General features: G+C 40.7%; 1 protein-coding gene across 1 annotated transcript in view; it reads right to left on the bottom strand.

Moving 5' to 3' along the window:
* Nucleotides 1-2107: 2107 nt before the first annotated feature.
* The window catches only part of cwc22 (CWC22 spliceosome associated protein homolog), a 77974-nt gene continuing 64149 nt past the window's right edge, over nt 2108-15932 (bottom strand). Inside the window, exons 16-21 of the mRNA XM_017710599.2 lie at nt 15827-15904; nt 14732-14884; nt 14362-14489; nt 13686-13787; nt 12181-12371; nt 2108-4070 (exon numbers count right to left, since the gene is read on the bottom strand). Of these exons, the coding sequence (XP_017566088.2) occupies nt 2461-4070; nt 12181-12371; nt 13686-13787; nt 14362-14489; nt 14732-14884; nt 15827-15904 (2262 nt within the window). The 3' untranslated portion in view covers nt 2108-2460. The remainder of the gene's footprint in view (nt 4071-12180; nt 12372-13685; nt 13788-14361; nt 14490-14731; nt 14885-15826; nt 15905-15932) is intronic.

The raw sequence follows: 15932 nt of genomic DNA, 5'->3' as shown, positions 1-15932 counted from the left end.
TACCCACAACTTCATAGAACAGGCTCTTGACCAGGCCAGCTGTTGCGAGGGGCTTTCTTCACCAAAACAGTTAAGCTGTCAACACTATGTTGTTGCTATTTATGCAATGGTTTGAGTTTTTTTAGCCTCATGATGGCTAAAAAGTGAAATAATAACACAGGCATGTCAAACTGAGGACCATCTGGGTCAAACTGCTTTGGATACAAGCTTTAACCCTCATCTAACGCTCTGAATTCAGTTGAAGGCCTTGCTAATTAGCTGAATGAGGTGTGCTTAATGAGGTTTCGTGCTGGAGTCTGCAGAGTTTTGGCCTGTGAGGACTGGAGCCTGACACATGCAGTAAGGGAATCACAAAGAAACAGCTTAGCAGACAACTAATTCCTACACTGTTCATCCAATTTGGATGCGTTTTGTAGGTATCCTTAAATGGTGAAAGTCTGAACTTTCTCATATTTAATAATCATCATGCCACAGTTATCATCGTTTAATTTCAATTTAATTTTAATACCAATGTGCTGAGCTAGCAGCTAAACTAAACTTCTACACCAAAACGTTTAAGGACCTGACCGTACAAACTGTTACAGCGAGTAAAGGAGAATCAGGGCAAGAGATGAGCTGGTAAGTCTCATCTTCTGGACAGTAGTTAGGGCCACTGTGGAGTTTCTAAAATCTTAACACCACTTCCTGCTCCAGATCACTTAAAAACAAAGGTTTTATCCATCTCAGCCATTTTTTTCCAGATCAGTGACCAAATATCACATATAAGAGTGCTGGACAGTAACTGAGTAACTGAGTAAATGTAATTAGTTTCTGTACTTTAGTATTTTTGGTGTATCTGTACTGAAGTTTCTCCATTTCTGGGCGACTTTTTCCTTTCACTCCACTACATTTCAGAGTCTAATATCCGACTTTTTCCTCCTACATTTTGAGAAATCTGTCGTTCCTTTTGGTTTCTGTGTGTATAAAAACGTTACATGTCAAAACGAAAGAAGCGCAAAGCCAGAGCACCAATCAGGGCCCAGCGGTCACTTTGTTTAGAGCTGTTTTTGACCTGTTGGTCATACCGACCCAGTGCAGCACGCGGTTCAACGTCAGCGCAGCAGCGTAAAACTTTGGGAGAGTCTGTTCAACATAAATGATGAACTAACCTAACTTTGTGTAAATAGAGCTCAATATAGAAATATGTCCACATATGCAGTCGAGACTGACGCGGCTTTTTTCTGAATTTCTACAAACACCATTTCATTTTATAGTAAATGAGTTTGGGCTGGTTTATGTTTATGAACAGACGCCTACAGATCAACATAGTAAAGGAGCTCATCTGTGATCCTGAGTTTAAAGCCAGTTTTTATTCAACTTAAACTTGGAACTAAGTTGTAAATAAATCTGAAACTGAAACTTTGCTTGTGTGTAAAAAGTGATTTCAGAGCCACTCGGTTCTCCCTGATGGAAACTGTTTACCTTCAGTGTTTTGTGCTTCTGATCATTTTAATAGACGTCAGCGTCACTAATTAATGACGTTCTATTAAAAGACTGGTTTACCAAGAGAGACGCTGGAGGACTTTCACCTGAAATGAGTTCATGAAGCCAGTCTGGTTATAAAAATGATAACAGGACCAGATCAGAGCCAGAATTACTCTTTTAGTACTTTTACTTTATACTTAAGTACATTTGAAGGTAAATACTTTAGTACTTTTACTCAAGTGGAGGTCTAAAGGGAGGAACTTCTACTTTTACTGGAGTGATATTTTACCTTGGGGGTCTCGACTTTAACTCGAGTTCATGATTTGTGTACAGTACCGGTGGAGTCAGTCATAAACAGAAAATTGAGCCACTGAAATTACAGCTGTTAATTAAAACTGATAAATTTGTGCCCCATTTTTGATCACCACACTTCACATATAGATTAACGGGTAACTGGCTTAAACGAAAAATGAGTAGTTTGTATTGTTATCGGTCAAAACAAGGTTTTTTGTTAAAATAGTTTTTACACCATTGATCACTCTGTGGTGTGTATAAACACCTGGAGAAATCATCCGTGTGTTTAAGAGTCAGGTTCAGCTCCTGCTTTCTGAGTCACCAACACACCAATAAATCAAGCCATTTATTCCAATTTAAAGGGTCTTTGTTTAATAATCAATTGTTTTAATTATTTTATAAAGACAGAAAAAACAAACATGTTTGAGAACCGCAGAATACAAAATGATCCCCAAAGATACAAAAATTCAGGATTTCCTACAGTTCAACGTAAATCTAAAACCGCCCAGAAGTCTCTTCAGCGTACGACACGAACATCAGCACAGCACGTTAACACGGAGCTTTTAGGCCACACCCCCTCAAAGCACCTCATCGGGGCTTGCATCGTAATGTACAGCAGAACTAGAGCGGGCAGAAGCCAGCAGATTTCTCAGAGCCACAGTGAAGACGAGTATGATACCGTTCCTGTCCTCCTGCAGGCTATTATCTGCGTCTCCTGGGCGAGCTCTCCTCTCTCCTCCTGGACTCCCTGTACCTGTTCTCCTTGTCCTCCCTCTCCACCCCGTTCCTGTACGAGTCTCTGGAGTCCGTCTCCTTGCAGCTCCTCTCTCGCGACTTTGACCTCTCTCTGCTCCGGCGCCTTCGCTCCCCGTCCCGCTCTGCCTGGGAGATGTTTTTGCTGCCATCCTTCACGCTGTATTTCCTGGAGTCTTCAGCTTCAAGCCTTCGGTTCTGCTGGTCCTTGTAACCTCGCCGTTCTCGTGGAGAATCTTTTCTGGTATGTTCTTTTGGACTTGGCGAGTCGCTTTCACTTCGTTCTCCTTGACTGGGAGAATCATTTCTGGCACGTTCTCGAGAACGAGGTGAATCTCTTCTGGAACGTCCGCGTGGACTGGGTGAATTTTTTCTAGTACGTTCACGTGGACTGAGCGAATCTTTTCTAGAACGTCCGCGTGGACTGGGTGAATTCTTCCTAGTACGTTCACGTGGACTGAGCGAATCTTTTCTAGCGCGTTCTCTTTGATTAACTGAATCTTTGCTAGTACGTTGTTGTGGGCTGGGTGAACTGCTTCTAGTACGTTTTCGTGGACTTCGTGGTGAATCACTTCTAGCACGTTCTCTTGGATTGGGAGAATCTTTTCTAGTACGTTCTCTTGGATTGGGAGAATCTTTTCTAGCACGTTCTCGTGGATTAGGCGAATCTTTTCTAGTACGTTCTCTTGGATTGGGAGAATCTTTTCTAGCACGTTCTCGTGGATTAGGCGAATCTTTTCTAGTACGTTCTCTTGGACTGGGCGAGTCACTTCTATTACGTTCTCTCTGAGTGGACACGTTTTTTCTAGCACGATCTCGTGAATTAGGTGAATCTTTTCCAGTACGTTCTCGTGCCCTGGGCGAATCACTTCTACCACGTTCCCTTGGATTGGGTGAATTATTTCGACCACGTTCTCTTAGATTGGGTGAGTCTTTTCTTATGCGTTCTCGTGCATTAGGTGAATCGTTTCTGGCACGTTCTCTTGGATTGGGCGAATCCCTCCGAGCACGTTCTCTTGGATTGGGCGAATCCCTCTGAGCACGTTCTCTTGGATTGGGCGAATTCCTCCGAGCACGTTCTCTTGGATTGGGCGAATCCCTCCGAGCACGTTCTCTTGGATTGGGCGAATCCCTCCAAGCACGTTCTCTTGGATTGGGCGAATCCCTCCGAGCACGTTCTCTTGGATTGGGCGAATCCCTCCGAGCACGTTCTTTTGGATTGGGTGAATCCCTCCAAGTACGTTCTTTTGGATTGGGCGAATCCCTCCGAGTACGTTCTCTTGGATCGGGTGAATCCCTCCGAGGCCATTCTCGTGCATTTGGAGAGTCTTTTCTTATTCGTTCTCGTTCCAGGGGTGACTTGTCTTCTCTTCTACGGTACTGCATGTCTCTGTGACGATCGTCAGGGCCTCCATGCTCCTCACTGCTGCTTCTGGCCCGTCTCCGGTTCTCCTGTCTCCTGTTGGACTGCTCCTTCACAGGAGACTTATGTTTGGAGCTATTCTGATCTTTCTTTCCTCGCTGGGATGCTTTTTTACGCTTTGTGTCCGAGTCAGAACCTGAGGAGGAAGAGAAATAAGAAAATCAGCCAGAAATTACACCTTAAGGAACAACCCTTGCATGATCTAGTGTACACAGCTTGACCATTGGCTTATAGCCACAGGTCGGGGGTGGGGGGAACGGTAAATTTCCCTTACCCCAAATGCACTCAGAAAAAAGTACAAAGTACATTACATATCTAAAGATAAAAGATTATATCCAGTAAAATAAATGATCTCTAAAAATCTTATGGGTTAATCCACACTGTCAGACAAAGGTTGTGTGCAGGTACACTTTTCGTTCATCAAGGTACGAACAACGTAAATGTTCCCTCAGAGGTACAGCAGTGGTTTTAAGGCCTGATTGTGATCCTTAAGTTTTTCCAGGTGAAAATTTTGTATTTGTACCTTTTAATAACCGAATGTGTTAAAACAGAGCAGTAAAATAAAAGCCTGGAGGCGAGGCGCGGTGTGTGGAGTCAGTACAGCTTATAAAATATTTCAGTGGATTATGGTTCAGTTAAGTTCCCTGACTAAAGGTACTGAAATGTACTCTTGAGGGTTCCACCCCAGTGACAGTTTAGTACCTTTTATTCTGAGTGTATGGAGTAATTTTAATTTAGACATGTAGCTTATAATATTGATCAGGCTTAAAAATAACTAAGAAAAATGGGAAAATTGTAACAAAATTTGTTGTATATATCATGTCTTAACATTAACAATAGAAATGACGTCTAGTGATCTAAAAAAAATTGTTAATTATAGCAGATTATATACACATCACATGCAAAAATTTGAGAGCCCCTGGTCAAAATTGTCACTTTCTAAATAAAAATAGGTCAACACATCCTTTAGAGAGAACACACTTCCGTACATTTTACTATACAATTAGTATTATTTGCTGAATTTAAAATATTGGAAAAAAGAACCAAAACATAAAATGTGTACAAAAAGGTCCAGCACATTTAATATGCTGTTTTATTTTCTCTCAATATGTAAAACTTAACAAATAAATAGAAATTCTGCCCTAAATAGTGCACTAAAAAATCTCTGTTAACTTCTTTTCAGTTAGAAATTCAACAAAACTTAACTTGAGTGGTCCAAGCTTCTCTATTTGACTGTATACACTTATTTATGTTTTTCAAGAACGAAGTTACAGAACGTGTGTTCAATAAGTAATTGAACAGTAATTGAATCGATTGCTCTGTATACCAAGACTATGTTCTGTTATTCAACAAAAACTACAAGTTTTTACATCACAAATGACAAATTACATCAATTTATGGTGATTTTCAGTAATTTTCAAGTATTTTCTAAAATACAGCACCAGCAATCTTGAAGTCTGAATTTTGTCCATGTTTATAGATACATAAGCAAGTGCATTAGAGATTACTGAATGCAAGGCGAGTTCATTTATATAGTCCATTTCACACATTGCTGTCATTCCAAGTGCTTTATAAATGAGAAAAGTGTCAGAAAATAGCGGTTTTAAAAAAGTGAATAGAAAAACAAAAAAAACATGATTAAAACAAAAATGAAAGTCATTAAATCAAAGTCAAATTAGAAATTAAATTAGGATAGTTAAATGATCAAATTAAAACTGAAAAGTTAGGCTGAGACAAAAAAAGAACTTGAGGCAAGTGCGACACTTTAGGCATGTGGTTTGATGGTCTGACGGCTTTCGCTGCTTTTAGCTTAACTGTTTTATCCTTGCAGTGTCAGAGTAGAACTAAAGAAGCTTCAGACACCAAACACGTCTCGTCTGATTGACTCCATTCAGGAAAAGGGAAACGGTGCAGATTTTAAAGAGACTGTATATTAAAATCTATATAACTACAATAAGTAATCCAATAAATCCTGGATCTGCCACTCGGACCAGGAAGAAAAAGAGGCCGCTCAATAACAGCTCTGATTTCCTATGAGTGGAACCTGTTTCAGGCGGCCTGTGAGTGATGTGTGGTGATGACAGACTGTGTGGTTTAACCAGAGCCTCCAGAGTTCTGTGTTCTCTTTAGAACCCTGCCAGTGGGATTTCACTATGGACCAACACAGCCTACAACCAGGTCATAACTGCATAACTTTAAATGCCTCTGAGTGCGAGTTCTCCGTACGTGACTCTGCATTTGAGTCAGTGATGCACTAAAAAAGATTTTGTATGTGCTTTTTTTTCCGGTTCCACTGCATAAATTAGATCAATTTATTTTTGTTATTTGATGTGCTGTCAGCGATGCCCGCTGCAGGAGGGCAAATAAACAGAAATGAAATACTTCACGGTGTTATACATTCAAAAGTCTGTGGGCTCTTGTCTGCTCGTCCAGCCTAGCCTATGCTTGGCATTGGCAGAGTCCTATTCTATTAGTCAATGGTTTTCTATGGAGATTATACAAGCCGATTATGACCTGCTTCAGACGTCTGGATCCCATCAGCACTGCTATGTATGAACGACTCCAACTCAGTAAGCAACTCTAGAACAAAGCATCTCACAATAAACCACTCTGAATCAAACCACACTTTATACGGTGTTAATTAATTCAAGCAGAAATTTGGAAATAATGGTGGAATTCCCAATTTGTAGCTAAATTCACTAATTGAAATTCTCTAATTAGTGGCTAAATTCGCTATTTAGTAACTAATTATTTGCTGAATTCACAAATTTGTGGAATTCGCTAATAAGCGGCTGAATTTGGCCTAATTATAATTCTCTGAAATCCCCAATTAGTAGCTGAATGTCCTATCAATCAACCTTTATTTTGACTCGGAAGTACATTGAGGGCAACATTTTCATTTCATTTTCAATGTAGCCGAGCATTTACAAAAACAGGGATTGACATGACAAAGAAAATAATAACTACATTTAATCATTTTAAATTAAAAGAAAATTTAAAATAACAGAATAAAAGATAAAAGTAGATAAAAATAGAACTTGAGATTTAAATGGTAAGAAATTAAGATCAAAAGTAGATAAGAAATTAGTAAGGTAATAATATCACAAATTAAAAAAAGTAATGATAAAAAACAAAAATAAAATGAGAGGAAATAAATAAATAAATAAAAAGAGGTAAAGAACTAAGGAGAACTAACACAAAAATAAAAGTTTCGAATAAATAAAACAGGTACAGGCTGTCTGCAGGTGGTTTGATATTAAAAGTTTAAAATGACTGAGTGACTAATAAATTAATTACTTAAGAGTTTACTGAACTTCCTAATAAGTAGCTGAATTCACTAATTAGAATGACCTAATTACTTGGTAAATTCAGCTCCCAGTAATAAATTTAATTGAAATTCCCTGAATTTCCTAATCAGTAGCTACATTCCCTAAGTCATTCTAATTCTTTAATTAGAATGACCTTATTAGTAGTTGAATTCAACTAGATAAAAATTCATTACTTTAGAATTCCCTAAATTTCCCAATCATGTAGCTGAATTCCCTAAACATTTACTTCATAGTGATAGTCTTTAATTAGAATTCCCTACATAGTAGCAGAATTCATTAAGTAGTGATGAATTCACTAATTAGAATTGGCCAATTAGAACTGCCTAATTATTAGCTGAATTCACTATGTAGTGATAAATTCATTCATTAGAATTCCTTAAAGAGCAGCTGGATTCACTAAGCAGTGATAAATTCATTAATAAGAGTTCCCTGAATTCCCTCATTTGAAAGGGTGTCTTGATACTCCACCATGTATAAATGTCTTTCCCAGGCAAATGTTTTGCAATTTTTCCCCTCACACCAAACTAAAGGGTCATTCTTGTGTACATCAGCGATCATCATCATCATTAGTTAGCAGCATCACTCAGGAAAAGACACACCAGCACATCCATTTTCAGAACAATACGTCATTAACACGCACAAAAAGCCCATCACTGCGGACCAGAGCTCACAACTCAGCCCTGCCCAAGATTCCTATTCTCAGATCAATCAACCCGCAATCAATTTTCCCACAACACAACAACAAGCTAGTGCTCTGTATATAGAAGGGAAGGGAAGGAGCCCCAAATATAATCACTCAATGTTCTCAGCAACTCGAAGCAGCCTCGCACTTTGGGATGATTTACTGAAAGATTTTACACGCCGATCGGTTTCAGCTCCGGAATCTCAGCCAACCCGTCACCGACTAACTGAGGCGCAGACACACGTAACCGTCATCTGGAGGAGTGCAAATTAATCTTTTTACAGCATTGCACTAACCACAAAGCAAAACCTGTCATTCTGGATTTGGAGTGCCTTTCGCTTTAAATGGCCGTGTTTACAGGGCACCGCTAAACAAGAGGATTAGAGAGGCCAGACACTCAGATCAGCATGAAAGACCTGACAACTACATGAAGAGCACAAATCAAAGCCCAGGAGAAAAGAGGGAAACGGATCCAGGGAATTAGAAGGGACTACTTTCTTCGTGAGAACTTCCATCAGCTGTAATCAAGCAGCTAAATAAAGCTGTGTCAGTAGTAAAACTTAGCTCCTTAGTTTGTTTATTTACTTTAGTTTAGTTCTGGGAAAAAAAGCTTTTTTTTAATGATGGCCAGCTAAATTTTTCATATTCTCTATTACCACGAGGGCAAGTGGTCGTCGAAAAGGGCGAAGCTAGTCAAACACATGTGGCCACAAGAAACGAACATGCAGCTGAACACAGACGTCTCCATTTTTATCGCTTTTCAGTTTTTCACATGATTTGAAAACACCTGTTGTCCCTTAAACTGTGTGTAATTTTCGTGAAGAATGGACCAAAATAGATCGGCCACAATATACTTGAAAAAAGTCTGGCTCCACTGACTTGCATTAAAAGCAAAGTATGCTTTTTCTTCCTCCTGTAAAGTTACCATTTTGGATGGATATGAGATGTTGTTCCAACAGACAGAGAGGAAAAGCTTGTCTTCACACGGTAAAGATCTCCTGCAGATTGCAACATAATAGGGCTAGAGACTTGGAGGTACTAGAGGTCCCTGGGCCAGGACAGGAGCTGGCAGACCTGTGAAAAGGACTGGCAGACTTGGGGCACAAAGTAGCAGATCTGGGGTAAGAGCGAACAGACTACAGGGAATTAATAGACTACAGGGAATTAATAGACTACAGGTACTAGTGGAATTGGAGCTGAGCTAGTGGCCTAAAACTGTTGGATGTACTAGCAGAGTTCAGGGAGGTGCTACTCTTGGGGGAGGTGCTAAAAGAATAGAAGCAAATAGCTGACCACACAAGGGAGGCACTAGTGGACTTGAAGGTGTGAGTAACTCGCAGGAGGCTCTAACAGATCAGGCGTTCCCAATCCCAGTCCTGGGGACCCCCTGCTCTGTATACTTGTGTGTTACGCTCTGACCCAGCCCACCAGGAGCTTACTATTCATCATCACCACTTTTATTTATATAGTGCCTTTCCCAAGCTCAAGGACGCTTTACGAATCAATACATAATCAACAATACAGAACACAAAACATGCAGTTTACAGATCCACAGCTAGTGAAAGAAGTTTCAGACAGAGTCACTCAGCTAGCTATCCCGGAAGTAGTCCTCAGCAGCGAGGGAAAGTCTCACGCTGCAACTACGGTGCATCACACAGGATGCCGGCCCGGGAAGCCTCAAAGGCTGAAGACGTCCTTCGCCACCAAGGGGTAGCATTTTCCTGCAGACGAACACCGGCAGTCCAGGCAGCCTCACAGCTGCACTGCAGTGTTACCCAAACGGTTGGCCTGAGAAGCCTCGTAGCTGCGCGTGACGCTGTTCATGCAGACGAACACGACTGGACCAGGCAGCCTCACTTAACACTTACATCAACAGCTTTCAGCAGACGCTCTTATCCAGAGCGACTTACAAGAAGTGAAGAAGAAGAAGAAGTGACGTACACTAAACTACTACACTACAATACACAATAGTACACTTCACTACAATACACTACTACACAATAGTACACTACACTACACTTCACTACTACACAATAGTACACTACACTACACTACACAACACTATACAACACAACACTACAATACACTTCACTACAATACACTACTACACAATAGTACACTACACTACACTTCACTACTACACAATAGTACACTACACTACACAACACTATACAACACAACACTACAATACACTTCACTACAATACACTACTACACAATAGTACACTACACTACACTTCACTACTACACAATAGTACACTTCACTACACTTCACTACTACACAATAGTACACTTCACTACAATTCACTACTACACAATAGTACACTTCACTACAATACACTACTACACAATAGTACACTTCACTACACTTCACTACTACACAATAGTACACTTCACTACAATTCACTACTACACAATAGTACACTTCACTACAATTCACTACTACACAATAGTACACTTCACTACAATTCACTACTACACAATAGTACACTACACTACAATACACTACTACACAATAGTACACTTCACTACAATACACTACTACACAATAGTACACTTCACTACAATACACTACTACACAATAGTACACTTCACTACAATACACTACTACACAATAGTACACTACACTACAATACACTACTACACAATAGTACACTACACTACAATACACTACTACACAATAGTACACTACACTACAATACACAACACTATACAACACTACACTACACTTCACTACTACACAATAGTACACTTCACTACACTTCACTACTACACAATAGTACACTTCACTACAATTCACTACTACACAATAGTACACTTCACTACAATTCACTACTACACAATAGTACACTTCACTACAATACACTACTACACAATAGTACACTTCACTACAATACACTACTACACAATAGTACACTTCACTACAATACACTACTTCACAATAGTACACTTCACTACAATACACTACTACACAATAGTACACTACACTACAATACACTACTACACAATAGTACACTTCACTACAATACACTACTACACAATAGTACACTTCACTACAATACACTACTACACAATAGTACACTACACTACAATACACTACTACACAATAGTACACTTCACTACAATACACTACTACACAATAGTACACTTCACTACAATACACTACTACACAATAGTACACTACACTACACTACAATACACTACTACACAATAGTACACTTCACTACAATACACTACTACACAATAGTACACTACACTACAATTCACTACTACACAATAGTACACTTCACTACAATTCACTACTACACAATAGTACACTTCACTACAATACACTACTACACAATAGTACACTACACTACACTACACTACAATACACTACTACACAATAGTACACTACACTACAATACACTACTACACAATAGTACACTACACTACAATACACAACACTATACAACACTACACTACACAACACTATACAACACTACAATACAATACACAATACAATACATTACAACACAGTGCAATACAATATATAAGTGCAGCACAATATATTGCAATCAGTACTTAACTCAGTGCTCATTTAAAGAGACGTGTGTAAAGAGACGTGTCTTCAGTCTGTCGTATGAAGACAGCGAGAGACTCTGCAGTACGGACACAGCTGTAGTGCAGCGTCAACCAAGCAGCCAGCCCAGGTCATGCAATGTCCCGTCGTTTAGGTCACCAGTCCAGAGAGCCCCGCAGCCGCGCCACCCAAGCGGCCGGTCCAGGCCGCACAATAGCTGCGGCTGCAGCGTCACACAAACCGCCAGTCCATTAAGCCCCTGAGCTACGGTTTGAAAACCGCTCTCAGCCAGTATCTCAAATGGCAAGCATCAAAACAAACACACAAACAATACAAAAGAAAACCAGATGTAAAGCGGCAGCCATACCGCACCAGCGGTAGAGGAACCCACGCGCGCACACACTCGCCCCACCACTATTCAGTTAATGCACTGATTCAGAAGTGCTAGATCAGACCGAATATCGCGCATACAACCAGCAAAACGTATGAAAAAAATAAAGACCAGGATTTGTTCTCGGAATCAGCTGACACTTATTAAAATAAACACACACAATAACACCCACATATATCCCTACATAAGAAATCAAGAACCCACCAAAACCAGTTTTATTAGCTGACCTAAGAAACCCATTTCTGAAGAGCTGGTTTATTTGTGAAGAGGCTGGGAGGATTACCTGAACTGGAGCTGCTGGAGGAACCGTCAGAGTTGCTGGAGGAGTCCGAGTCACTCTCACTGTCTGAGCTGTCGCTGTCAGAAGAGGAGTCCGAGGACGAGGAGGATGAGGAAGAGTCAGATGACTCCACATCCTGCTTCTGGGTCATGATCATCTTAGGGGCATTTTTCAAGTGTTCTCTCAGTTCATCCCTGGTTGAGAAGGAAAGAGACAGCTTACAACATCTGTTATTAACTAGGAGCCAAATTACTTTTACAGTATACGTTCAGGTATATCAGTCAAACGTGGCTTTATTTTTGGAAAACAGAGCATTTTTTTATGAGGAACAGCCAAACAGATGTACAAATTTTTCATATTCTCTATTATTGTCAGGCTATTTGGTCCCCGAAAAGGACTGAGCTAGTCCTAAAAATACAAACACACACAAGAAAACAAACATGGCCTCAAGAAATGAACATTAAGCTAAACACAGACATGCAAGAAAATGCATATATATACACATATACATATCTATATATATATACACATATACATATCTATATCTATACACACACACACACACACACACATATATATATATATACACACACACATCTCTCTCTCTCTCTCTATATATATATATATATATATATATATATATATATATATATATATATATATATAGAGAGAGAGAGAGAGAGAGAGAGAGGCTGACAAGAGAGAGAGAGAGGCTGACAAGAGAGAGAGAGAGAGGCTGACAAGAGAGAGAGAGAGAGAGAGGCTGACGAGAGAGAGAGAGAGAGAGAGAGAGGCTGACGAGAGAGAGAGAGAGGCTGACAAGAGAGAGAGAGAGAGAGAGAGAGAGAGAGAGAGGCTGACGAGAGAGAGAGAGAGGCTGACAAGAGAGAGAGAGAGAGAGGCTGACAAGAGAGAGAGAGAGAGGCTGACAAGAGAGAGAGAGAGAGAGGCTGACGAGAGAGAGAGAGAGAGAGAGAGAGGCTGACGAGAGAGAGAGAGAGAGAGAGAGGCTGACGAGAGAGAGAGAGAGAGAGAGAGGCTGACGAGAGAGAGAGAGAGAGAGAGAGAGGCTGACGAGAGAGAGAGAGAGAGAGAGAGAGGCTGACGAGAGAGAGAGAGAGAGAGAGAGAGAGGCTGACGAGAGAGAGAGAGAGAGAGAGAGGCTGACGAGAGAGAGCGAGAGAGGCTGACGAGAGAGAGAGAGAGAGGCTGACGAGAGAGAGAGAGAGAGGCTGACGAGAGAGAGAGAGAGAGGCTGACGAGAGAGAGAGAGAGAGAGAGAGAGAGAGAGAGAGAGAGAGAGAGAGAGAGAGACACACATTACTTTCACTGTGTACGTTCAGGCATAACAGCAAAACTCTGTGCTTTGGCAATATTGTGGTCAAAACGGTTGAGCCAATAAAGAAGTAAATTAAGAGAGAGAGGAGAAGAAAAAAGAGAAACAGTTCATTTGCACACAGGAGATCAGCCAAGAGAGAATCAGGCCAAGACACGCAAACAGCTCTTACGTCAGACCACCGAGGCCAATCGAAGTGAAGAAATTGATGGCAAATCTCGTGTTTCTCGGGTTGTCACGAGGAAAAAGGCCCTCGAAGAAAGGCTGCAAGGTCCTGTGGTAAAAACAAACACACGTATGTCGCTGCTGTGCATGTCTGCTGCAAAATAACAGTCTCAACTGAAACAGCCTGGATCAACCACAGTACTCTCTCAGAGAAGCAACTCAAACAGAGACTGCAAACGGCTAACGGAGCGGAGAACCTGTGACAAATGTCACTGAATTACTTTCAGATTCCAGAGAAAACTCTGCTTTCAAACGCAGTTCAACATTTAATATTACTAACATTTAACTGAACAAATGCAACCAAGACTTATTTCAATAGACATAACCTACTCGCAACATCCTCTAGAGAGAACACACTTCTGCACATTTTAACACAATGGTCATTTGCTAAATTTAACATATTGAAAAAAACGAAATGTGGCCTTTGCACATTTGATATTTGACTTAATTTTCTATTTATTTTTCCAGAACAGACCTGCCACACAAATCCATGATTGACAAAAACAGATTGTAATAAACTACTGTAGTTTTCAAGTTAAACACAATATCAGCCTGTTTTTGATTATGATCTGTGGAAAAAAGGGTTTTTTGCCCTCTGTATCATTTACAGTCCATGTCCTCACATGTCTTTCAGACGCTCATTGAGTTTGGGCAGTCCCATGTAGGCACACAGCTCCTGGAAAAGAATCTTCACGAAAATACGACTGGACGACGTCGTCGCTTCCTCGCTCATTTTCATGCATTCCAGGACCTGGGGGGGGGAAATCAGAACAATTTGTTTTTCTTCAATGCAACGCAATTACACGAAAAAAAGAAAAAGGGACGTTAACTCGTCAAAGGCCTCCATGAGGAAATCGATACCGTTTCCAGCCATATGTGAGGAGCTGTTGAGTCAAACAGGATTATGGCTGGAGGGATGCATTAGTTTATTAGGCGGGACTGAGTGCTGAATCAGTAAATGGGCTTTAAAGTGAAATCGTTATTGGCACTCACGCTCCACGGGACGGAGTCGGTGTATAAGAGGTGAGCAAACATTCGAGCAACGTTGCGCAGTTTGTTGGTCTCCAGCCTGTGGATGGTTTCGTACTGCTCCTGGAAGATCGCCTCGAAACTCTCCATGTACTCTTTCTTCAGCAGGCAAAACCTCTGCAGGGGCATACAGATGAGAACTCAGAGTGGAAAACATCAGAGATGCGGAGAAACAAGGAAAAATCTGTGCTGCTGACTGGAGGAAAGTTTTATTGCACTGGGAAATTGATTCTTTAAGATATGTTGGTGTTAGCCAAAGTATTCTTTACCCTCTTCCCACAGTTAAACACATATTTATTAACTTTTACAGATATTAGAACATCAAAATGACTCAGAATGCACACTAATTTTAGATGTGTGCACAGAGGACAGCAGAGTAGCGGTCAGGCCCACTTTTATCACTGGCCCATCCAAAACGGCTGCTAAATTCACCTTGAATACTGAACTCTTATGAATAAACTGAAAAGGCAATTGCTAAATGTTACATTTCAACCAATCAACAACTGTAATTGAGACAGGCTGAGAATCATTCCCTCCCAGGACAAACACCCAGTTTTCAGTGCTGAATATAAGCATGTCTCATCATTCAAGTACGAAAATTTAACGTGCCGAGTCCTGAACTAGCAGTGATCCTCTCAACACACTGGAGATAAACGTGGGGGACTATTATGTGTATTTAAGGACTTTAAATGTGTAAACATGGCTCATTTAAAGCCTCTGCCTACTCGTGATTTTCTTCCATTATCCATGGCTTTTGTGATGTTTTCACAATTAACTATCCAAGAATGAATGATGCTGGTCCTTTCCACTGAGAGATTTTTTAAATAACTTTTTCTGCCATTTCCTTGAGTTCAATTTGATGTACACAACTGTTCCTGTGTGTAATGAAAGCGATACGAGTCTAGATCACAAGCTCCAAGTTGTTTGCACTCTGGTTGGCTGGCTGAGCTTTACGCGTTTAGATTGGTTTTCAACCGATCTGCAACCTGGTTGTGCTTATTGAAATGGCAGTCCTGAACCTGCGACTGCAGTGGAGTAGAAACATGAGAGAAGACTCACCCCAGCCAGGAGGCCAAAGAACTTCTCGTAGGTCCTCTGCTGGGCACAGCAGTCCAGGATCATGTTGCACAGCTCTTTCTGTGGGAAAAGACAGACAAAAAGGTTG

This window comes from Pygocentrus nattereri, chromosome 6 (assembly GCF_015220715.1).
Source record: "Pygocentrus nattereri isolate fPygNat1 chromosome 6, fPygNat1.pri, whole genome shotgun sequence".
Classification (NCBI taxonomy): domain Eukaryota; kingdom Metazoa; phylum Chordata; class Actinopteri; order Characiformes; family Serrasalmidae; genus Pygocentrus; species Pygocentrus nattereri.
Note: the sequence above shows the minus strand (reverse complement) of the source record. Positions and strands in the feature narration are given on the sequence as shown.